Genomic DNA, 24,333 nt, shown 5'->3' with positions numbered 1-24,333 from the left:
ATCAACATTATATATAAAACAAAGGTTATATTCCAGCAATTGCACAAACCAACTGTTAAGAAAGTGATCAAAATTCAAAAGTAAATAGTAGTCAGTATGTTGTTGCTTGTGATGTAAGGATAGTTTGGATAAATTAATAGATAAACACTTCCATGATAAAAAAGTTAAAAAGCAATATAAAATAAAGTTTTCCATAAATTGATTTGTAAAAATTCTTTTACACTAAATATGATATTAACACTAAATAAAACGGCCGAGAATAGTGATATAGAGAAGTAACATTAGAGAGAAAATAACAATGGGCATTTGGTAAGCATTGCCCTTAAGTACATGAATGAATTCTTTGCTACAAATCTTACAACATAAAAGAGCATTTACAAGTCAAAAATCAAAATTTTCTAATGAGATTATATCTTTGACACCTTCATATCTTTAATCTATTTATCACAGGAAGCTTCTTCCAGTAGGTCAAGAAACCCTTTCTGGGCACTCTTTTGATCTGTGGGTAATCCCCAAGTGGAAGCTTCCTCAAACTTAGTCCATAACTCCCTCTTCAAAGTATTTTCACCAGGTCGTTTTCCAGTTTGAAATGAGCTTTCTGGTATGATGGGAGTGTTCTCTGCGTGTTTTAAACTCCCAACAAAATTATCTGCACAGAAGAGAAAAATGACAGCTATTTTTTATGCATGAAACCCATGTCAAGTGTAAACCAACGATTCAATAATAGATTAAAGCCATATTTGGGTAAAATTCTCAATGAACATTTAAAGGAGCAGAAGATGAAAAAGTAAGATGATTTGAACTTCTCTCATAACCCATAATCTAAAATCAACAGATACAATTCAATTTATAAAAGTTGCTCAGTTTAACTTTGGAAAAAATTGAGATGCATATTTTCATTTTCATTTTCATTTTCTTCTCCTATATGATCATGTTGATAAATTTATCCAAACAAAACGAGCAATTGCAATAAGCATTACCTTGGTTACTATGATCTTTGCAAACATCATCACCATCCCCATCTTTAAACTTTCCAACTTGTTGATTAAGAATGTTGCCATTTATGTGTACACACAAGCGATCGTCAATATTATCATCAGGTGGCTCCAGCAGAACACAAGTTTTAGGAGGTGAGGTAAACCAATCCGGCGATGCTTCCACTGTTTTGTTCCCAATTCCTGCCTTAGAATCGCGGCATATCCCAAGGAGCTCCGGATACATCAAGAATAAATCCGGCGAAGAATCATCACTACCAGAAGATTCTGAATCACTGCAACGTATCCCAACAGGATAAGGAGTGCCCTTGCGAAACTTGTGATCACCCAAATGCTTGATTTCGGAAATAGGTTCGAGCACAAGGCAGGATTTGGGAGGGGACATTTTCAGGCAGGGAGTCATCACAAGAAGCATAGATCCGTTGTCTTGGTTGTTTGTCAGTTGGTGCTTGATTGGGGTTGGTTTGACAACTACATTGTCCATGAAAGTAGTGGCTAACGTGGAGGGAGGGAACTGTGGTTTAGGTTGTTCGTGGTGTTTGGATGATAATGGAAGAGGTGTAAGCATGAACATTTGTCTACCTCTCTTCACAGTGCAATTTGCACGCCAGGACACAAGAGGTGAAGGAGACACCAAACTTAAGGTTGTCTCTTCAGGACTGTCACACGCTATGCCTTCATCATCGTATGAATCTGTCTCTTCAGGGTGAAGTGCAGTTTGAAATTTGGGTACCCAAGACTACAATCAATGCAAAGCAAATTAGAAAAAAAAAAAAAAAACTAAAATTACAAAACAAAGAACAGGGTTGAGTAGGGTTTCACCTTCAAAGAAGAGAGCATGGCAGAAAGGACTCGGGAGAAAGATTCAATTTGCGTTTTGCCCTCTTTGCTTATGCTATTCTTCTTCTTCTTCTTCTCATCATTATTATTATTATTCACTTCAATTGCTCGCAGAACAAGCTCGTCAATCTGTGAATCCAATAATTAAAGTATGGATTTTGATGATTACATGTTCCCTAAAATTGGTGGTTAGGTTAAGAAATAATGAATGGTTGCATTGGTTCTCTGGAATTTGAAGAGATTGAAGAATGAAATTTTGCATTTGTGAAAGGATTGAATTGAAAGAGAGTGTGACACACCTGATGCAGAAGAGAAGAAAGATCGGAGCGAAGACGATGGAGATCATTGTCTTCAACCTCACTATCCAAACTCATATTCTTCATTTCTTCTTCTTCTTCTTCTTCTTCTTCTTCTTCCTTCTACTCCATACAATCTCTCTCTCTCTCTCTGCTTATTTGAATTTCTCGCCAACGCGGGATTGCACCAAACTACGTCGTTTTGTTGGGTTTTTTTTTTTTTTTTGGTCTTTTCGGCCCATAAATTTGTTTGGATCATGACTCTTCATTGCACACATCTAACTTTTGGTGTATTAATTAATCTAACCATAAAGGCATTGAATAAATAATTTTAATTATAATCCATACTAAATATATTAAAATGATTGTACTTTTTTTAAAAGCTATACACCACTTATATAAAATAATTTGCACTATTTTCTAATTAGAAATTTATTAACTTTTCACATTGGTTAGTTACCCATTTATCATTAGCAAAAGATTTCTTTAACATCCAGAAAGTAAAAAAACATATGCTAAACAAACCATTATAATAATATAATAATAATTTTAATTAAAAAATAATTAAAATATTAATTTATTGGTATGTAAAATGTATGTATTTTAGGGTTTAAGTATTTTACTATGGTGTTAACATATCATCCTTACCATTATAATATAAATAATCATGATATATTGATAATTATTTTTTTTTCTTACGCTTACCTTTCAACTTTCAATACTATTATTTAATTATTTTTTATATTATTTATAAATTTATTTTTTATTATATATTTTTAAAACTATTATATCGGTGGTTATATACCCATATGAATATACTCCTTGTTGTCGGTTAAAACTCGCTTAAAATTGCACTTTTACTATTTTAAATATCACGACTTATTTAATGAATTTTATTCCTAATTTTTAAAATTTTGAATAAATTTTAATCATTAAACAACCTATTAAAAAATATATTGCTAGCTCTTTTATTTTTCCTTTCTCAATATTGTAAATTTGGTCTACACATACAATTATTTAGACCATGAAAGTAGTAACATTACATCATGATGCCTCTCCATGAAACCATGAAACTCAAGGAAAATGTTACAATAACAGAAGAAATGGAAGGAATCAAAGAATATAAACATACATAGATTAATGTCGAATTACAACTTATATCAATACAAATCTCAGAACAATAAATTATGAGATTCTTCTTTAGCTTCGTTATCACACTCTAACATACATCCAAAATTTTCTACACATAGAATGCAGCTAAACAAAAATCAAGGCATGGTGCATAAGATATTAAGCAAAATAAATGCCTAAAAGTAGATATTGACCCACATGTCCCAGTTCCTATTGATCCATCACCATCATCAACCAACCAAAAAGGTATAGAGCTAGCTGGATACAGAGATAAAGAAAAGAAAAAGAATGAATCTGGGTGTGTAAACTATCTTCCCTGAACAAGGCCACTGAAAACCTGGCTATTCCCAGCTAGAGTTGCTTCCCACTCAACAGAAGAAAGGAGAATCTGTGAGAGGGAAATCACAACTTGTCTCATATCAGGTCGTAAGATGGGGTCCTCATCCACACATTGCTTTGCCAGTGTGGCCATCTAATATATACCAACAAAACAAATGAGTACAATAGTAAAACTTCATGCAATTATTTAGTCAGATCAATAATACCATGATGAGATATTACAAAGTTGCATGAATTACTTAATTCAGGTATGTAAATATCTATTTTTGTCATGCTTTGAGATTTGAGCTGCAGAGTCTTCAATTTTCCAGGTTAATAGATCCAAGATATTGAAAACATCCAAACCAAGGTGGATGAGGAAAAACAATGTGAAAATGAGAACTAACCTTAAATACACAATCATGGGGATACAAATCCATCATATTTGGATCAATATAATCTCTCAAGCTTGACATGCTCATGGAATCAGGTGAATTCCTAAGAACTCCCAGCATCTGCAATTTAACATACATCAAGGCTATACCCCAGAACACAGTTGTAATGGTAAAATAACATGCATAACCAACAACTGGTATTGCTGAGAAAAACACATACAGAAACCGAGTTCCGAGAACCAAGAAAATTATTCAATAAATTGTCGTCATACTTTGTGCAAGTTACTTACACCTCAAAATCTTTTACGTAAAGCAAGGCAGAACTATATTCAGTAGAACTGAAACTCATGCAAGCAGAACTTACTATAGAAGCCAGAGAACGTCTTTCAGGATTTTTTGTCGTTGTGCCTTCTGATCTAATGATGGCCTCCTTTCCTGATATAATCTCGAAAAGGACAACCCCAAATGCATAGACATCACTTTTAGCTGTCGCAAGACCCTCACTCAAATATCTGCAAAATATGAGAAATAAAAAATATTATTTTGTGCAGGAGGAATAAGTAAAAAAAATGTTGTTAGTGGCATTACTTACTCTGGGGCAAGATATCCATATGTACCAACAACTTTGGTAGTTGATATTTCTCCCTCATTTGTTTTCCCAACAAGTTTTGCTAACCCGAAATCTGAAATCTAGAGAAGACAGTAGATCTAAGACAAACGATAACCAAGAAAAGTGAAACATTTTGAAATTGAAATAGCGTAGCATTGTTTACATTTTTTTTATTACCTTTGCTCTAAAGGAAGCATCAAGTAATATGTTACTGGTTTTGATATCACGGTGTACATAATGAGTTTTTGTGTGCTCGTGTATGTATTCGAGGCCCCTAGCAGCATCAAGCGTAATCTGCACCCTCATGATCCAAGAAAGTGGGGAATGACCTGTAAGCAGCACACAAAAATGAAAACAAACCATAAATGCATAGCTTAAACTTGTTCATACAATAAAACATGGAAATTTGGCAGTCTTGACACCAATTCAAGACTAGTCTTTGAATAACATAAGAATTTTCTCATAACGGACCCCACTGCTAGTTTCATTCATGTATCAACACACACAAAATTGCATCATAGAGACAGTAGCTAGCTCATGAAGTATCAACTTAATATCTGACTCGCTTAAAAGGTAAAAACATCTCCAAACAAAAGATATTGAAAATAATCAATTGCTCATAGTAAAAAAATGGCAGTCCACTGAATATAATCTCTATATAGTGGAAAATCCGGATAAAGACATCAAATTGAAAAGAAAGATGGCATTTCTTGAGTTCAAAAGTGTTCATAAGGTGGTGGTTAGGCACAAATGTCATTCTTTCGCTGTCAACTTTCTCAATTGTGACAACAAAATATCGACTAACAGTTAGGAATACGATGAAAATAAGAAAAATCCAGTCTAAAAAACTATTTAGGTTTCCAGATTAATGCTGGTATCAGATTGAACCCCTTAAACAAATAAGGAAAAAGAAAATCTCGTTACTTTTATTATTGCACGTCTCATCACAATAACAAGGCAAAATGCTGTAAGCATTTAATTTCCAATAGTACTGAATAAAAAATTCTGTGAAATTTTCAGAAACTTCAAATCTCAATGTAAAAGCACCGGCACCAGTCCGTACAGACAGTGGTGATTAATATTCTACGGTCCAAAGCATAGATGCATAGTCTTACCCTTACTATTAGGATCATGCAAATGGCTTCTAAGTGAACCCTTCTGAGCATATTCATAAACTAGGAAAAGCTCCTCGTGACTAGCTGCATAGCCAATCAATTCTACCTTGACAATATCAATCAAAAGTACAACTCAGGCTTTTGAAATGTGCCAAGCAATTGACTCCAAAATCAAATCATATAATTTATTTGATGGAATCATTAAAAAGGAAATTACCAGATTAGCATGATGAACCTTGCACAAAACTTTCATCTCTGACAAAAATTCTTTTGTTTTAGTAGCAGTCATTCTTTTAATAGCAACTTCCTGCAAGGATTCAAGTAAAATTGGTCTGAGAAAAAATGCCCACTGCATATAATAACAAACTTCAAGTCTTCAAGTACATGCCCAAAAACCTGATCACGAAGGAGGCTATAATAAACAGAACCATATGTTCCATGCCCAAGTAGATTTGAATCAGAGAAACCATCAGATGTGGAGAAAATCTCTTCATATGTAAAAATAACAGGCTTATCCATTTCAAATACATCAGGCCCAAGAGCTGCAATAATAATAAGAGCATATTATGCATCGATACTAATTTGAATGGACAAATCATTAATATTGGTAGTACATACAGAGATGTATGATAGAACCAAAAGTTACATATCTAAGTTGAAAGAGTGGCATGTATTCATGTCATCCTAAGAACGTATTAATGAATAATATTCAAAATTTAAAACCAAGGACGAGTTAGTCGTAACTTACAAGTTGTTAATAATGCATCTTACAGCCAGAAAACTACTTTGCTATTTAAAATCACCTCGACAGCCCGAATGAAAATGAATGCAGGTTATATAAGCAAAGTTTTCAGATATCATATGTTTTAAAAAGTGGAGGACCATATGTTTTATGCATGCTCGACTATATAGCAGACTGGACCATACGATCACCAATCATTCAATCCAATATCCATCAATACTCAACATAATCAGATAAAAACCAGCACTAGGCAAACCCTTTTCCTGATTCCTCCTTAAAGAAATAAGCCCACAAAATATAGTTTTGGTAATGTACTGAAGAAGATAAAAATAAGACATGCGAGACATTATTACTTCATCACACTGAAATAGTAGGAACAATACACACGAGAATCAGTATGTAGGTAGTTACTTGAGGCTTTTGGAATGGTAACCGTGTGATTGCTGGATTCAGCATCTGTTTGCTTCTGCTCAACATGCTTGCCACATATGTACCTTCCAGAACCACAAAAAAAACTTGGGTTCCTTAGAATGTGGAATTTATGAGAAATCTTGCCCTCAGCATCTTTCTCATGAGTTCTGGCATCATCAGCAAAACAATTTGATGATCTCATACAAACACAGAGAATCACAGTTAATATAATTAGAAGTAGACCAATTCCTAAGCCCCCAACGATCCATCCGTAGGGTACATGAGTCTTGTGGTTGACTTGATCAGCTGTAACCAAAAAATTAAATAAATTAATGCATAGTCTTTGGTAGAGGCATGACAGACAACTACAAGCCAAAAAAAAGAATTTTTTTTTCCTTTTTACAACATATCAGTACCTGAAAAATTATCAAAGGATGGGGCAGGAACAGGAACTGGTGGAGCAGCATTATTCAGGGGATAAGGATCACCAGGAACTGCAATCCATTGAAACGGTCAGCATTTCACAAATACAATTGGAATAGTGGTTCAACGCTAAATAATGGTAAAGGAATATAGACAAATCCATTGCACGTAAAACATTGAAGCAGTGAATATAGGCAAATATTTAAATGAGCAATTTCAGCTTGGTCAATTCAATAAAAGTGAAGGTCATCCCATGCATATTCTCCCAATTAAACTGCATTACAGAATATGCAACTTCCACCACCTCAAAGAAACCGATCATATTTGTCCTAAACGTAAGGAAACTAATACATAATCACCAGCATAGAATATATGATATTCTCAAACTTTCACTCTGCATGGAGAAACTACCACAAACCACTGTTTAACAACAATCTGCTACCAAGATAACACAACACTTTACAACTTGATTTAATATTAAATCAATCTCGTTTGGAAACAGAATGCAACTGTCTTCAGGGGAAAGAGAAGATGCAAAGGAAAACTTCTTTAAATGCATTCTGCAACCCCTCCAAACTAGTTCCTCAAACAGTCAAAGTAATCAATGCATGAAAAATAAACAAAACTGTTCCAAATTTTAAGCAATTGATAGTAGTAGGTATTTCCCGCACACGCATGATTTTCTTAACACATTAAATGCCACCAGCCCACCACGCATGACAAACCAAGAATTTTACCAATTCCCAACTACGTGAATGAATCACTTTCAATTCATAATCAACTTATTAAATGTACACATCCTCTTTCATTTGCCAGCTGCTTTGTAAATTATAACCTATCCTGAAATTCTATTTTATCATGATAAAATATATTTTTCTATTGAAGTGCCTTAAGAAGACCTTAACCATACAATTCTCAAAAATCACTGTCCCAATCCCAACCAACTACATAACCCTCAACACCCCCAACTCTGACATCCTATCCAGACTTTCAAAATGAACAGTAAGCAGATGCACAAAGCAAAATTTAACACTTAAGTCGAAAACATCCTCAACCAAAACAAGGCCTTCTCCAACATATAAACACACACATTCATGTATGTTTGGACAAATTTTTCCGCATGTTCCTTTCAAAAAGAAAATTAAGAAAAAATTGAAATGAACTTCTCTAGAATTAGTTTATACATTAACTAATTTGTAGAACTTCTTTCGTATAGTTTTTCTATATTTTTTTAACTTGGGCATTAGCTTATTGAAAAGTGAGATTCATTTTTTCTGAAAAAACTTGTGAAGAAACTGGTTCCAAAATATTCCAAGAAAAGTATTGAGGAAGATTGCAAGGAAGACTAACCAGAATCAAGTGGTATATAATAAAGTGAACCAACTGTGACATTATCCAGATTACTAATGCCATTCACACTCTCGATGCTATCCATGCTAACCCCAAACCTGCTTGCCAAGGACTCAACACTATCCCCATCTCTCATCACATAACTGACCAAATAGTTCCACAGTCCACTGGAGCATCCACAAAACAACCTCAGAGACACAACAGCACCATTCCTGGCCCTCCTGGTGGTGTTGGGAAGGAAAGCAAGGCCATCATAGGCATTCATCACCACGTCATACACCAACCCCTCATTGGATTTCACAGTGAAGGTGGTGTTGGACAAGTATTCCTTGATACCCGTAGCACAAGAACAATTCTTCCTTATGAACATGTAACCCCACCCGTTGCCTTCAACTGTGATGTCACCAGGCAGCACATCAAACATGCTCTGAATCAGAGGAAGCGTTTGGTTCGGTCCAGGTTTGAAGGCCATGAAAGAAGTGCAAACGCGGCTTGTGTCCGTACAGTTCATAGGTTCTGTAGAGTGACAGGTGCGGCAGTGAAGGTGGAGAAGAAAAAGAAGCAACCCCCAATGGGGTTTTCTCACCAGAATCATCATTGATTGGTAATAATATTTAAGTGACTGGTATTTAGAGCAAAAGGGCCAATGAAAGTGAAGCAAAGAGCGAGCTTGATCCAGAGAAAGGAAGCAGCTTGATCTAAGTTTAAAGGAGAACAGTACAACCCAGTACAAATTGAGTAGGGAAAAAGCAAAGGAAAATCCAGATTGAGCAGAAACTAGAAAGCAAAGTGATGGGATTTTGATGCTCCAACTCAGATGACAAAAGAGCTTGTTTTTGGTCCTTTTCTAACAATTTGATGAAAGATGAAAAATTTTAAATAGGAAAAAAGTGAGAGCTGAGGAATAGAAGTTGAGAGAGATTAGTGAAGGGTAAAAGAAATGGTAGTGGTTAAGGGGGTTTGAAGTTGAAGGAAAGAAGAAGACGGCAATGAAGAAAGTGTAAAGAGAGCATTTGTACTTGAAGTGTATATTGTTATGTGATTGGAATTGGAAAGGGTAATGGTGCATTGTTTGGTTGTGGTAACTGGTAAATCGCTTAATGAAAACAGTAAAAGAGAAAGCGACCTGCAAAGCAAAGAGAGAACTTTCAGACCCACCCACTCACCTGGCAGACCTTATTGTCTTCAACACACATTTCTCTTTGACATTTTCACCCCTTCCTTCTTTGGATTTGCCCAATTGGAAACAAGTAAATACATTTTAACTAGTAACTCTTCTTTTGCCTAATTTATATGGATTATTTTAACTGTGTTATAATCATGCATAAACTTTAAGTCTAACTCAACCTCATATAACTGGCTTATAAGATGAGGTTTGCATTCACTAAAAATGAAATATCATAATCTCTAGTCGATGTGTGATATCCAATACACACCCTTCACATTGAGGCTACCAACTCGTGCGTGAAAATATATGTTATGGGTGATTCGATAACGAGTCGATAGTTGGTGACACAATATATCAAGCAAACTCTCATTAGGATAGACTTTAAAATGATTTTGATATCATATTAAGAAGTGAACTTTAAACCTAACTCAACCCCATAAAACTGACTTATAAGGTGAAGTTTGCACTCACCAAGAATGAAATATCTTAATCTTTAGTCTATATAGGATCTCCAAAATATTATCTCTAGTTTTCTAATTCTAACCCTTCTCTTAATTTATAATTCTAAACTTATCTTTAACCTAATCTCCTATTCCTAATTATAATTCTAACTCTAACCTTATTTCTAACACTAACCCTTGTCCTTACCATAACTCCAACTATAATCCTAATTTATTTCCAATTTTAATTCTAACTCTAACCATAACTATAACTATAACTATAACCCCAATCCTAATCCTTACCCTACCCACAACCTTGACCATAACCTCAACACCAACACTAACTCAACTCCTAAATTTTATTTTCAAATAAAACAAATTATTTTATTTATAATTATTATCATCTTTTGATAATGTTAATAATTCGTATTTTTTTCAAAATATTTGTAAATTTGTTCTTACATATGTTTGAAAAAAAATTCCAATTACAAACAACTAAAACTCAAAACAAATAAAATCATATTTATTTTTTTATATACAACGACAAATTTGTAATCATACATTTATATTGATTAAAAAAATATAATTTTAATCACAATCATCACATTACTCGTCAACTCTTAAATTTTTTTCTTTCATTTTTTATTTTATTTACCTTACTTCAAATACCTTAACTTTCTTTATATTTTCCATTCAAACCATATCAAATTTACCATGTAATCCAAACAAAGCATCTATTTGTACATTACTTGAATACCTATGTTGTCTAATTTGGTAAATTGACATTAATTTATTTTTGAACCATTAATTATAGTCATTTAAATAACTATTTTCATTATTAGGAAAATTGTGAACGAAAAAATATGGATAAAACTTGAAAGCCATGGGCCATAGAGAAAAAAAATGTTGTTTGATAAAAGGGATTTTGATATTTGAATGGGTGAGGGTAATATGGGAAATAAAAGTATGGTTGCGGAAAGGGGAAGGCACAATGGAGGAAATAGCTGTCAGTAGGCAAAAGGAAAAGGACAGTTTGGAAAGTGGGGGCAACGCACAAGTCACCAAAACACAACCTTGCCCAGGAACAATTCTAAACTCTTCTCCAAATTTTTTCATATAAATATATCATTAAATAAAAATTAAAAATAATTAATTGTTATATTAATTAAATTAGATATTATTTTAGAAACTAAAAAAAAAATTGATTGATGAATAATTTCTAAATTAATATATAATTAACTAATTTAGAAATCAATAATTTTTTTTTTCTAAAATAGTATATAATTTAGTCAATATAATAACTAATTATTTTTTGTTTTTATTTGATGATTTTACTGTAGTGTATATTATTGTTCATAATAGGACTAAAAGAATTTTTACATGTTGACATGTTTTTTAATCAAACGATAAGTTTTTTTTTTATGCTAAATGGATCAAGCTACTTCATTCTATCATTCTATATTCTCATTTATTTTTTTTGTGTAATGTCGGTTGGGGAGTACTGGAAAAAGATGCTAACACTAAAATAAGAATTTCTTATTCGGTATTCGATGTAATTAATGTGCGATAATGACTTTTTTTTGGAAAGTTGTGACTATTTATATATTTATTATGAGTTCATTATTATTGGGTTGGATTAACGTTTGAGTCATAATTAAGAATGATATTACTTAATGTTTTCATATTGTTTAGGCTCACTAATCTCCTTCTGTCTTTATGCATTTTGGATATATCGGTCGACCATAATCAAGTACCGAGGCTTCTAGATCTTGTCTGGTACATATATTATGGATGATTGATAGTGGTATGATAATGAGTGATCTGAAAAATCCAACAAATTATCACTATGATAGGTTGTAAATGATTATAATATCATATTAAGAAATTAATTTTAAGTCTAATTTAACTTTATAAAATCCGATTTATAAGATCATGTTTGTACCCATTTATATACTACGAATTATCATTGTCTTTAGTCATGAATCCCAACATTTATCACTAGTCAATATCAAATTTTCAACCAACACAGACATGAATATGACTACATGATTCATTAATTATAATATAATTTTTTATTTTATGTTCACAATTTAAAGATTTGAGTTTATCAAAAGTTTATATCATAAAATCTAACGTTAAGTTTGATTCTTGTTTAGAGTGTTTTGTGTTCATTTTGAATTTAGTTTAAGATATCGTTCCTTCGAAAGTATGATTACATATGTAAATTGTTTTGCTAATTCAGTTTATAAACATTAATTTACACATGTATTTAACATTTTTTTATAGTAAATAAATTAATTTAAATTTGAGGAAGATTTTAACAAGGGTGATTAAGTTAGAGGTCTCACTTTTAGTGTTGGAATGACGGAATAAAAATAAGGAGTTGTACATGTGTTGAAGTGTAATGAAAGTGAAGAAAAAGTGTAGGTGTCTCTATTAACGAGGGAATGCCAAAAAAAAGCATGGCACCCTTTAGTGGAAGACGAAATAGTGGTCGCCTCTCCTTGAGTAAGTGTACCCCACCACCATAATCACCCCTTCAATTCAACTTGGTGATGTCATGTTCTCAATAACAAGAAGGAAACTACCAAACACACCTAATTTTTACTATTACGGTGAAAGGAACTCCTTTTTCTTAGGTTTTGTTTGGTTTCGGGTGAGTATTGTTCACTTGAATGGATTTGAGAGGGTCGGTTATTTAGATATGTTCATTAACGATGAAACGTGAATGTGGAAAAACGAGGAAAGTAAAAAATGAGTGTCTTGTTTGTGAGTGAAAAAATGGTGCGAAATGCTTGAGCTTTGGTTTACAAGTTTTGCTCAAATCAATCTATATTCTAGTCTTGGTTGAGTATTATGAGTTGCTCATGAAGTGCTTGCAACTCGATCCGATGTTGATTTTGTAAGTTCTTCAAGTCATATTCAAATTTGGTCTGCATGCTAGCTATCGTGCTTTGGAGGTTCTCTTTATTTTTTTTGAAAAAATACTTTCCATGTGTGCTTTTAGGGCACTGGAGATTGAAGGATCAATCTCAGCGTCTGATGAGGATGAGACGATTCTACTTCTGGTAAGTGACATAAGATTTGTGGTCTAGGAAAAGTTTTACTTGACCTCATGGTGAACACTAAATGTTTTTACATGAAAGGAGCATTGCTCTTCGGACGTGAAAAGAGTAAGTTTTCTGAGAAGTCAAGCTAAATCTTTTGAGATGTCGATAATTTCTACATTTAATTACATTTTTATATAAGAAATAGTTTCCGTGTTAGATTTATAATTTTATATTAACTTCTACATTGTTTTAGTGTGAGGGGTTAGTATTCACCAGTTGAACAATTAAATCTCCTTCCTCGATCGCTCTTGTCCTCTTTCTTTCAGTCGTTCAGGTTAAACTCTTTGTTGGGATGATACTTGTAAAAAGTTCTCCGACGTTAAATAAGTGTTCGGTATTTGGATGCAATAAATACGATAATAATGACATACTTTTGCCTTGATTATAGTATTTATTTATAACATCTAATAAACTCTTTCACGGTTGAACCTTAACTGAAACGATCATCACAAGTAACATTCATATTATCTAATTTTCATATGAGCTAATTATCATTAAATCATACTTAACTCTGTATTTTTATTCCATCGATACGAATACAGACACGTTAGATACACAAATGAAGTAAAGAAAGAAAGAAGAGAAGTGAACTTTTTTTTTTCCTTTCTCAGATTGTGTTTCGTCCAAACTAAGCATGAAATTTGAATTGTAGTGATGAATGAGTGAGAAGAAGAATGATAGAACATAAAGATGGAATACTTACGCACGTGGACTCATCACAATTCTAAATTATACCATAATCTATGGGACACACACATCTCATCAATTAAGAATCTTAATTACCACAAAAATATATAAACAATTTCTGCTTTTCAAAACCCACAACTTTAGTTTATAAATTAGACAAAAAAAAAGCCCACTTGTTCAGGATTTTGGGCAGTTTATACGGAATTTCTGGTTTAATGTTTATTATCACACTTTTTTTCTGAAAATTATTTTATTATTAATATTATACACAACAACATTAAACATAAAAAAGAGTACAAATTGAGAATATTTTGTTTTTTCAAGCTTATAACTATTTTGGAAATTATATATTGCACTAATTATAATTAGAAAAGTAGTTATGTTTAAACTAGGGTTATATACGTTGTTCGTCCTTATTTTCACACAAAATTAATTTTCGTTTTTAGTTTAAATTTTAGAGATTATGAGTATTTATAGTAAACAAACTACTAGAATGAGTTCTTACTATAATTTTTTTAATGTGACAAACAAATTTTTAGTGTAGACTAAAATATTAAAATATCTCATGCTGATTCATCAGCTTATATGAATGAATGTTATAATTATAATATACGTTGAATGATTGTTTGTTAAGTCAAATAAAGAATTAGTAATAATCATTCTCATAGTTTCTTTACAAGTACTCAGATGATTTAAAATTTAGGGATGGACGAAAATTAATTTTGATAGTACAGGACAAAAACATATTTAACCTTTAAACTATCGATAATATCACAGTGAAAGTTTTATAAAAATCAATAAAAATGTTCACATATTTTAGCATTAAGAGAGTGTTTTGCAGGATTAATCCAAAATTAGAGGATGATTGATACTGTATTTATAACTAAAAAAATCAGGATTATTTTCAACATACTTGAAACGATTTTTTTAAAATTGAAATTTGAAGCTAAATGAATGTTAAAAATTGAAAAAAAAAAGTAATATTATTTAAAAAAAAGACTCTTTGATTTCAGAAAACGAAAACATGAAATAATTTGAGTTTATATAAACGATGAAATAGCATCTAATGAAAGTAGCATGATTGAAGATAATTTTCACTTATTAATAAAATATTAATAACACCTAATCAACCTAATCCCAGGAACATAATACAAATAAAAGATTAGGAAAAATATGTTGGGCCCATAAGCTACGTCAGTTGCATGTGAAACCCTTCCAAAGCATAAATCATTGTCCACAACCTCAAACCACACCATGTGTTCTATACTATCCAAGGAACCATCATCAATCATACACAACACATTACCTACGGTTCATCATAAAAATTTATCTGTCATTATAAATACTAGAAAAATATTCACTACAAGAAAAACATTAAATAAAAACCAATTTTAGAACTAAAAATAATTAGTTGATAGCTACTAAGGTTTTAACTTCCAATTATTTAGAATCTAAATTTGGTAGAAAAACCTTAATCGCTAATTAGATAATAAATTAAAAATTATTTATTAATAATAGAAACTAATAATTTTTCTAGTCGGTATACCAACTAATTATTTTTTGTCTCTAAACTTGATTTTTATTTAATGATTTTCTTGTAGTGATTTATAAATATTCGTGAAGAAAAATTATATTCATAAAATTTTGAATTAGATTAATATATGTACCGGTCGGTACCAGATATGCCATATCACTCGCTCTCGACGACCAACCAAATATGAATGTGATTGATCTGTCGCCAAAACTGAGTGACATGGCTTGTCCAGTACCAATCGGTATAATATCAAATTAATGGTTTCTAAATAAAATTTCTTTTAAAAAACTATAGTAATTAAGGGTAATTTAATGAGCTAAGCTGGTTTATGATTGAAACATTTTTCTTAACCATCAAATCTCAATGTTATTGTAAAAGTCTTGGGTTTCTTTTTCTTGAGAAATTATAACATTGAAGAAATTAAGCATTATAGTCAAATTGGGTATGTGGATCACAATATAGCTGCATGAGGCCCAAAGCATTGGCACCAACCATAGGGATAGGAAATAACGAAATACAAATATGTAGATAGCTGGAGTATGTTTTAAAATCATAATAAAATATATAAGTTTTTATATTCTATTTGCTCACATAATATTTTCCCCATAATTATATAAATTTTTTATTTTTTATTAGTTGACAATAGAAATCTGCATATTCTTTCCTAACTTATTTAGGGATGGTAATGCACACCGTTCTGAAAAAATGCGATACAAATTGTTTATTTTAATTCATTGATCCGCTTAGACCCGTTTCACGTAACAACTTGCACAGGTCAAGTGTGGGATAGGACGGGTTAATCTAAATATCTTAAAAATTTAGAAATTTCTTTATGGGTATCCTATCATTTCTTCCTGCAACCTTATATTTTCAAAAATTCTAAAAATATTCATTCCAAATTCTACAATCTAGAATATAAATTTATATTTTGGATTGTGAAATCTTGAATACAGTACGATCCGAAACACAAACTTAACTTTTGGATTCTATAATCCAGGAAGTCTATGGATTCCACATTTTGGAATTAAATAACATTTAATGAAAAATATGAAAGAGTAATTTGAGTATTTTTTGAAATATGGAATGCAAGAAGAAAAACATGAAGGTATAGTAAGAAACTCCCATCAACTCCTAATTGATAACACCTTCAAGCGATAATTATTTTGTTATGTCAGAAAAGAGCTGATACAAACTTATTATAATAGTTTTATTTACAAATATCCAGTAAATCTAAAGTTTAGATTAGAAAGAAAATTAATTTTACAAAAAGAAAAATATATTTAATACTTTTTTAATGTTTGATGTTTACCACCTAAATTAAATTAGGTGTTTAAAGAATAGATTAATAATAAGTGTGGTGACAAGAGAAGTGCAACAACCTTTTAAATACGTTACATTACCCTAACCTTCTTGTATTACCACACCTAATCTTTTCCCCATTTAAAAACCTATGTTAGGTATTTCCTATATGCTATTGCCTTATGTAAAAAGTCCTCTACTCCCCTTTTCATTTATATTCTAAATATATTATAACATTTTCTTCCATTTTTGGCTCTCTATCAAAACAATAAACTACTTTAATTTATTTTAAAAATAAATTAGTGAGAGAAATATTATGCTAGAAAATAAACTAATAGATATTTAAATTCTAAAAGTATGAATAAATGTAGTTCCTTCCATAGTAGGCAAAAAGGGAGAAAAAAAGAAAGTGAAATGTTTGATTGTTGCCTCTTTCTCAAACTAAAGAAACAATGGGCTTAAATCTTGGTCCACACTATTTCTAAACATAAAGCAATATCTATATGTTTCAAAGCAATGTTTTAATGAGAAAAGAAAGAAAGAAGACTTGCATTTAGCAACTTTGAAAAATTAAAGAAATTAAACAACAAAATATTCCTTTTAAATTATAAAAAATTATTCTTTATTTTTTTTTCTATAACTTTAGTCTCAAACATATTCTTAAAGAATAAGTTGATGCCCCTAAATCACTTTAGATTTTGTATTTAATTTTTTGATCTTGATACTTTCGGATCCAACCATTTTTCTACATTCACTTTAACAACAACTATCGAATCAAGAATCGTATGCAACTTCAAAATATGTCAAAATATATTTTCCTAGTTTGTTTCATAACTATAACCATTAACATTTTTTAAATGTTACTTTGACAACTATATAATAAAAAATATCACTTTATAACTATGATATATCACAATACAATTTCAAAATTGCTCAATCCTTTCAAATATAGTTCACATTTCAGAAAAAGTAGAGTTGTCAATATATTATTATTTTTAATATGTTAACCATAGGGATAATGATATACTGACAATCCATAATTTTTATATAACCACGTTACAACTCCCAATACTAATATTTTAGTATTTTTTCATATCATTTAATTGCAAGTTTACCCTTATTATATGTATTTATATTTAAATTCATTACATCAAAAATTGTATACAACTATCAGAGTTGTCAAAGCATCATTTCCCTAACAATAGAGACCGATAATAGAAAGGACTCATTAAATTTAAGAGTAATGATATATTGACAACTTGCACCATTATAAACCTCTAATTAATATATAAAAAAGGATATTGTTGTCTTTTCATACAAAAAAATTTAAATTTTAGGCAAAGAAAGAGAGTTGTATACTTTAACAAAGTTGTTGATATATATTTTTTTAAAATTTAAAACTGTTAACTTATTGATATTTTAAAACATTTATCTAAAAAATGCTTGTTGTAAAACTTAATATAATTTTTTTGACACATGAGAAACTATATTTCTTTTAACTTCTAGTTAAACTTGTTTTTCTCTGCAAACCTATCTAAAATTCACGTTCATGATGAAAAAAACACAAACCAAAAACTCAGTAGCATTTACTTTAATATAAAAAGCTAAATCTGTGATCCATTTTCAAAAAAGAGCTACTAAGTTAACGGCAAAATCACGACTACACACATTTGTGAAGTGCAGAAACAAATCAAAACTTGAGTAAAAACAAAGATACATTCATTCATACAAACATTACTTATTAATTGAACATTTCATTGCCTAATCTTCAACATTGAAAAGAACAAAACTGTCAAATAAAAACACTCTTTATTCTTGGAGTTTCAGAATGGAAGAAGGCCTCAACAGCTTCATCCTTCATTCCTCATGGCAAAATCAAGTAGTGTGGCTAGTCTTGCTTACTACTAACTGAAAACAAAAAAAATTGTTCAATCATTGATCACTCTGATAATGAACAAATTCTTCTCAATCAAGTTAAAACACTCCAACTCACGTGTAAAAGCAGGGAGATCAGAACTCTTCAACACCCTCAGCCTCCTAACTGTTGACACAAACATGCTGCCAAACAAATACCTTAAAAATGAATAACATAATAATAACAGTCACAGCTTCCAAGAATCATAGATTTCTGGCAATAACTACACCATAAGATGAGAATTAAGCAGTAGCAAAGAGACAAAAAACTGCATGGTTGTTACTTGAAGTGTCAACATAGCTGAGATGTCATTGTATAATGATAACGAATATAAAAGCCTTATAAAAAAAACTTGCAAGAGTTACTTTTAGTCTAGTGTTGTTTGTGTTTATCTTGGCTTCAAAGTATAGTCATGGAATGGAACATGAAAAAAATGCATAAGATCTTTGTTGATAAGGTGCTTACTGCCAAGGTACATCTCCAACAAGCATGCTGTCTCCTTCATTATCCTCATAAACAAGAGTATAATCTCCACTTCCAACCAATAAACCTGTGTTGGCTTTCTCTTTGTGTTCCTCTCCCTTGTTTTGAATTCCACCAGCACTGGAATCTCTTTGTGCAGAACAAGACTGGGAAGAGGCAATATGAGATAACTTCATCTCTGCAACAAGAGTCATTATCACAAAAGAATGAAAAAAAATGTGAAACTTAATTTTGTATAAAAGTTGGCTTAGAAACTTAACATAAGGGGATGCCTATTCTACTGTGGTTATGATGGTTGAGATTTAGGCTTTATTTAGATTAGCATCTTGTGAGATCTTTTTGATTGAGATAGGAATTTGATTCCCTGTAACATTGAAGGTATTACTGGAAAAGTGATATCAGAAAGCTTGTGACAAAGTTAAGATCCAAAAGTTTATCCAAATAAACTCTTTTCCTTAGGAGTTAAATTATTGACTTATCATAGCCAACAGAAGGACACATTTTGCCTTAACTTCAATAACATGTTTACTAGTTGGTTAAAAAATTTGCAGCCAACACAGATAATGAAATACTTTCATTCTCATTGAAACAAATTTCTGTATTCAAGAGTAATACCTGCAAGAAGGCCTATAAAGAGTTCATCGACAGCAGAGGAAAGTTTTTCATAACTGTTATAAGCATTGATGTTCAGTTTTCTTCCTATAGGAACACCATCCATATTGATCTTCACAAACAAGCCTTTGCCACAGTTGTGAGCAGGTTTTTTGCTAGCAACGTTGTCTGGAACAACATGTTGATGCTGTTGGGACCCAGTAGGCAGCTTAGAAGAGCTTCCACTTGCAATGTTCTTCCTGAAGGAACGAATTGGAGGCCAACCCACTACTGGACCTGAAGCAGTTCTTCTTTTGGGGGGTCCATATACAAAAAGTTAGGCAGCAAAATTAACAGTGAAAATAAGAAGCACCACACTAAGAAGACAATAGCATATCAGTATCATAGCAAATTACAAGCGTACAGAGGAGGAAGAAAATAGAGGCAAGGTGTGTCTAACATTTATACAAATAATCTCAATACAAATTTCGTATTACCAAACTAACTGAGAATCCAACAGACATTACAATACATAGGCCACATTAACTTACCATAACAAGATACAGAAACACATCAAGAGGCAGGGTGAGATGTTCCTATGCAATGCCAATGTCAAATTTTAAGATTAGATAACAAAGCCACATAATAAATGACGTGCTGTGGTAAAGCAAATACATAGAAATCATGTTGCAATTAACAATGAAATTAGAAGCTTCATACAAAATTATCCGATGAAAAGCGATTTATATAATTATAATCTGAAATGCTGTAGAAACACAGCTTTGCATGTATTACAGCTATATCAAAGGTGATCTGAGAATGAATATACTAAAAAGAGTTGAATAAATATATGTATACAAGATAGGTTTCAAAAAAGGTCTGCAACTGCCAATATTTGTCCCCAGTTTTCGACAACATCAAGGATTGTGACAAACCTCAAAAGCAGTTTAAAAGCCTTGAATACAAAAGAGAAAAGTAGGAGTAAGTAGGAGTACCTTTTGGACACGGCTGCATCTGCAGAAGAGGGTGAGAATGCCATGTTCTCTACACAACAAAGTTGTGGAACTTCTTTTCTCATCATTAACATGTTTTGTGGCCTTGATTGGAGTTGAAAAAATGATGGAGCTTTGGGTTTAGCCTGGTGTTGGTGGTAGGATGTGGAACGCCATGCAGTGGTTAACATAGCCCCACTTGGACCTGGCTTGTCAGAAGTTGAAATTTCGTGAGTTGAGGAGTAACCAAGAGTAAGTGGTGAGTCATTTCTTTCTGTGAAGCACTTTTTGATGCTTCCATTGAGAGACTCTTCACTAGGTGGACCAAGCCTAAGCTCCAGTTTCCTCTCCTCTGAAGATCTGTGGCTTCTTTGCCACATCTTGCTTGCAATTGTGTTCCTTCCTTCTTTTTGCCTTTTTTTATAAACAAGCTTCTAGTTATGGATTGAAACAACACAAGTACTTCTTGAACCTTTGATATCTGAAAAAGCACCTGCCACAAGAATCTATGATAACTACCCCACGTACTAAGATACCAAATCCAAGACAAATATCATCACACCATTCATGGTAGACTAGATGGAAGATGATGAAAACTTTGGAGCATTCACTGAATCCTCCATAATCAGAAATACTCAGGAGGAGTAGTTTGATTTGACATTGTTTTTCTTTTTCAACAGTTTGTGCAGAAAACAACAGTGAGAAGAACATTATATTTTCAGATTTCATTATTTTCTCTAAGAATTTCTGAAAAAAAAAAACAAGTAAAATAGTGAACTTTTTTTCATGAGCTCCTAGTGTTGTGCTTCTTACAATTGCTGGTGTTGTGTAAAAATTGTCTCATGACATCAACACTGCATGTGCATGGCAGCAGACATGTCTGCAATGCATCATGATTCGTCTGCTGATCTCAATGTGGTTGGAAGCAAACTGAAAAACATTTTAGAGGTATATAAAGTTTGGATTAAGATTTTCCAACAACCTTTTTTTTGTTTATACACTCACCTTTACAAAGCTTATTCCCTTGAGAGTGATATCAGTGTTCTTTAAGTACTTCTAAGTTATATATAACAGTTCTAATGTATCTGATACAACAAAGATACATTATTTTAAACACATACAGATTCAATATATGTAAGATACATACCCCTGTATATGAGCACTATACTGAGTATAGCAAGTGCCTAGAGAATACCGTTAAAGAATTAGTTGGTGAAGATGTCTCAGAAAGTGTCATCATTGAGCATTCCAATGATGGTTCAGGAATTGGTGCTGCAGTTCTTGCAGCCTCTCAGTACCTTGATGCTTAATAATAGTGACATCATCATGATATTGGGGTTTGTATCAATAACTTTTTGTGGTGGCCATCATCCATTTATGGCCACAGTGTCTTTGGGAGTTGGGAGGGTTGACTTGCACAGCCCTTTAATCTAACCAGTCTTTGCTACATTTACTTCACACCATTTCTTTAAGTTCATGTATTCAATTCTTTCAGCAGGATTCTGCATTTTTCTCTTGCCCTGTTAACCTCAACATCATACTTGATCTGATCCTTTTCAAGAGTCAATTTTTGAAAAAATTGTATGTGTTTATCAATCGTTTTCAATGTTTGCATGAGCTTGTTCTACACTATACTTAGAATAATGCCTTCTATGCAAAAATTATTGGATTACTAGTTGGTGATGAGTCTAAAGATTATTGTTATATTTTATCTTCTAAAATGTATCCTTTACATTTTAAAGGAATTAGTTTAGTTGATAAAAGCAATCTTTCAATGAGTAAGAAATAACTATCAATGCAAAAGTAAATATAAGCTAAGTAATTTTTTTTAAGGAATATTTGCACACAAAAATTCTTTCCACACCATACCATATGAACTTGCACCTATCACCTTTTAAAATTTCCAAAATTATTCACTATTCTGGATTTGAAATTCTATAATTCAAAAATCAAAATCTTATCTTGAAAAAGTAAATTTAAAATGAAAAAATACATTTTGAAAATAAAATTCAGAACACAAAATATGAAAATATATTTTGGAATAAAATTTTCAAAATTCAGAAATGTGTTTTGGAATCTAAATTTGAAAATGTATTATTGAAAAGAGGTTCCAAAAGTATTTGTTAATCTGCACTCTTCTTTCATTTAAGGTCATTTTCGTCAGTAATATTTTCATCATTTCATTGACAAAATGTTTACACTTCTCTCATGATTTATGGGCAATTAACTTATTCTTTAAGAATGTGTTTAGAAAATAAAGGATAGAATTTTAATTTATATTTAAAAGGTTTATATAATATTTATAAAAAAATTGAAAAGTTAAATTTATATCTATTTACTGTTTTACTTCTTTCAATTTACAAAGTTCAAAAAAAAATTATTTTCTCTTTAAAGCATTGCTTTAAAACATACCTAATTGTTCATCCGATGGTAAAGCGAAACCCACGATACTATGTTTGTGACATTAATTATTTTGTGGTAAATGGAAATGCTTAGTGTTAAGAAGTAATGCGGACCAAGATAATTAAGCATTAACCATTAATAAAGGAATTATAAGATCAATTCCCAACACTAGATGGAATTAGGTTTCCAAGCCCCCATGAACTCCAAATCTGAATTAAATATGAATTAAACATGTAAACAACTTTAATCGTCATTTTAAGTAAAATGAAAAACTTTTGAACAACTTCAATAACACTTTTGTGTATGGTTTGATTCCAATTGTAGTGAGATTCTTTCACTTTTTAATATAGATTCATGATATTAGATAATGCATAACATAGTTTATTGTTTATGAAACTCAATGTTATTGAAAAATGTGTGTGATAGTTGATTGTTCGGAAGTTCGAATCTCATGGTGGACACCAATTGTATTTACAAAAAGTCGAGAAGGTCTCAATCCTCCCTTAACCTCTTTGAATCACTACTAACTTCTGATTTCATGTTGTCTTTGATCTTCTGTCGGTGTAGGTGGTGTATTTTTTCAATGTCTAAGTTAGTGCTCAATTTGAGGTGATTGAGTGTAATCAATATTGTTTAACATGTACATTTACCTTGATAGGTCGTTTATTTATAGGATCGTGATGGATCTCTGACATTGAGATAAAATTAAGTTAGATTTTTGGGTTAACCTATGAATTTTAAGTGAATTTTCATACAATGATTAAGTTAATCATTTTGTATTAAGAAATGCATGTCAGGACCATGTCCAAAAGAAGACACAGGATATATATAATCAATTGCTGAAATATTAAACTATCAAAATGCTTTGAAAAATTCGTAAAATAGGTTAAGTTGACAAAAGAAATTGTAACCTAAATTAAATTAAGATACTTTTTATTGTTTAACCTACAACCTAAACAACTTTAGCTCGAACCAACCATTGGACTTATAAATTCACCCATTTTATATAATAACAATTACATTTAAAAATAAATAAAGTGATATTATTTTTATTAAAAAATATAGTATTATAATATTTAAAATTA

The 24,333-nt window shown here is 31.5% G+C and overlaps 3 protein-coding genes across 6 annotated transcripts; all 3 read right to left on the bottom strand.

The window, feature by feature from the left end:
* Positions 1-179: 179 nt before the first annotated feature.
* On the bottom strand, positions 180-2,319 carry LOC137819504 (uncharacterized). The gene is made up of 4 exons (XM_068623378.1): positions 2,135-2,319; positions 1,818-1,964; positions 981-1,734; positions 180-649 (listed from the first exon to the last, which is right to left on the bottom strand). Exons 1-4 carry the CDS (start codon positions 2,216-2,218, stop codon positions 438-440), a joined length of 1,197 nt encoding a protein of 398 aa, XP_068479479.1. The 5' UTR covers positions 2,219-2,319; the 3' UTR covers positions 180-437.
* A 922-nt stretch (positions 2,320-3,241) lies between these two features.
* Positions 3,242-9,866, bottom strand: LOC137818507 (lysM domain receptor-like kinase 3). Its single transcript, XM_068621972.1, has 11 exons — positions 8,627-9,866; positions 7,270-7,347; positions 6,854-7,159; positions 6,097-6,242; positions 5,918-6,007; positions 5,701-5,806; positions 4,763-4,914; positions 4,568-4,665; positions 4,340-4,487; positions 3,988-4,095; positions 3,242-3,734 (listed from the first exon to the last, which is right to left on the bottom strand). The coding sequence occupies exons 1-11, from the start codon at positions 9,222-9,224 to the stop codon at positions 3,570-3,572; spliced, it is 1,995 nt and encodes a 664-aa protein (XP_068478073.1). The 5' UTR covers positions 9,225-9,866; the 3' UTR covers positions 3,242-3,569.
* An 8,700-nt stretch (positions 9,867-18,566) lies between these two features.
* LOC137819577 (auxin-responsive protein IAA16-like) lies at positions 18,567-22,162 on the bottom strand. 4 transcript variants are annotated; one of them, XM_068623470.1, is made up of 6 exons: positions 21,993-22,162; positions 20,849-21,338; positions 19,878-20,161; positions 19,245-19,440; positions 18,858-18,922; positions 18,567-18,772 (listed from the first exon to the last, which is right to left on the bottom strand). In XM_068623470.1, exons 2-6 carry the CDS (start codon positions 21,223-21,225, stop codon positions 18,753-18,755), a joined length of 942 nt encoding a protein of 313 aa, XP_068479571.1. In that variant the 5' UTR covers positions 21,226-21,338; positions 21,993-22,162; the 3' UTR covers positions 18,567-18,752. The 4 variants fall into 4 exon arrangements, with proteins under 4 accessions (XP_068479571.1, XP_068479568.1, XP_068479569.1 ...); XM_068623467.1 differs by having other exon boundaries at positions 19,878-20,164; positions 21,993-22,129; XM_068623468.1 differs by lacking the exon at positions 21,993-22,162 and adding an exon at positions 21,659-21,772 and having other exon boundaries at positions 19,878-20,164.
* Between the last annotated feature and the right edge of the window lie 2,171 nt (positions 22,163-24,333).

This window comes from Phaseolus vulgaris, chromosome 10 (genome assembly GCF_000499845.2).
Source record: "Phaseolus vulgaris cultivar G19833 chromosome 10, P. vulgaris v2.0, whole genome shotgun sequence".
Classification (NCBI taxonomy): domain Eukaryota; kingdom Viridiplantae; phylum Streptophyta; class Magnoliopsida; order Fabales; family Fabaceae; genus Phaseolus; species Phaseolus vulgaris.
Note: the sequence above shows the minus strand (reverse complement) of the source record. Positions and strands in the feature narration are given on the sequence as shown.

What these genes read in the sequence shown, in the direction of transcription:
- LOC137819577 (XM_068623467.1), bottom strand. Translation starts at nt 21,225, where the DNA reads ATGTGGCAAAGAAGCCACAGATCTTCAGAGGAGAGGAAACTGGAGCTT. An exon ending in GATGCAGCCGTGTCCAAAAG is followed by an intron (nt 20,165 to 20,848) that starts GTACTCCTACTT and finishes ACCCCCCAAAAG; the next exon opens with AAGAACTGCTTCAGGTCCAG. An exon ending in GTTGGAGATGTACCTTGGCA is followed by an intron (nt 18,923 to 19,244) that starts GTAAGCACCTTA and finishes TTTGTTTGGCAG; the next exon opens with CATGTTTGTGTCAACAGTTA.
- LOC137818507 (XM_068621972.1), bottom strand. Translation starts at nt 9,224, where the DNA reads ATGATGATTCTGGTGAGAAAACCCCATTGGGGGTTGCTTCTTTTTCTT. An exon ending in AGGTTCATCATGCTAATCTG is followed by an intron (nt 5,807 to 5,917) that starts GTAATTTCCTTT and finishes GATATTGTCAAG; the next exon opens with GTAGAATTGATTGGCTATGC. An exon ending in ATGCTTCCTTTAGAGCAAAG is followed by an intron (nt 4,666 to 4,762) that starts GTAATAAAAAAA and finishes TGTCTTCTCTAG; the next exon opens with ATTTCAGATTTCGGGTTAGC.
- LOC137819504 (XM_068623378.1), bottom strand. Translation starts at nt 2,218, where the DNA reads ATGAAGAATATGAGTTTGGATAGTGAGGTTGAAGACAATGATCTCCAT. An exon ending in TTTCTTCTCTTCTGCATCAG is followed by an intron (nt 1,965 to 2,134) that starts GTGTGTCACACT and finishes TTGGATTCACAG; the next exon opens with ATTGACGAGCTTGTTCTGCG. An exon ending in CAAAGATCATAGTAACCAAG is followed by an intron (nt 650 to 980) that starts GTAATGCTTATT and finishes TCTTCTGTGCAG; the next exon opens with ATAATTTTGTTGGGAGTTTA.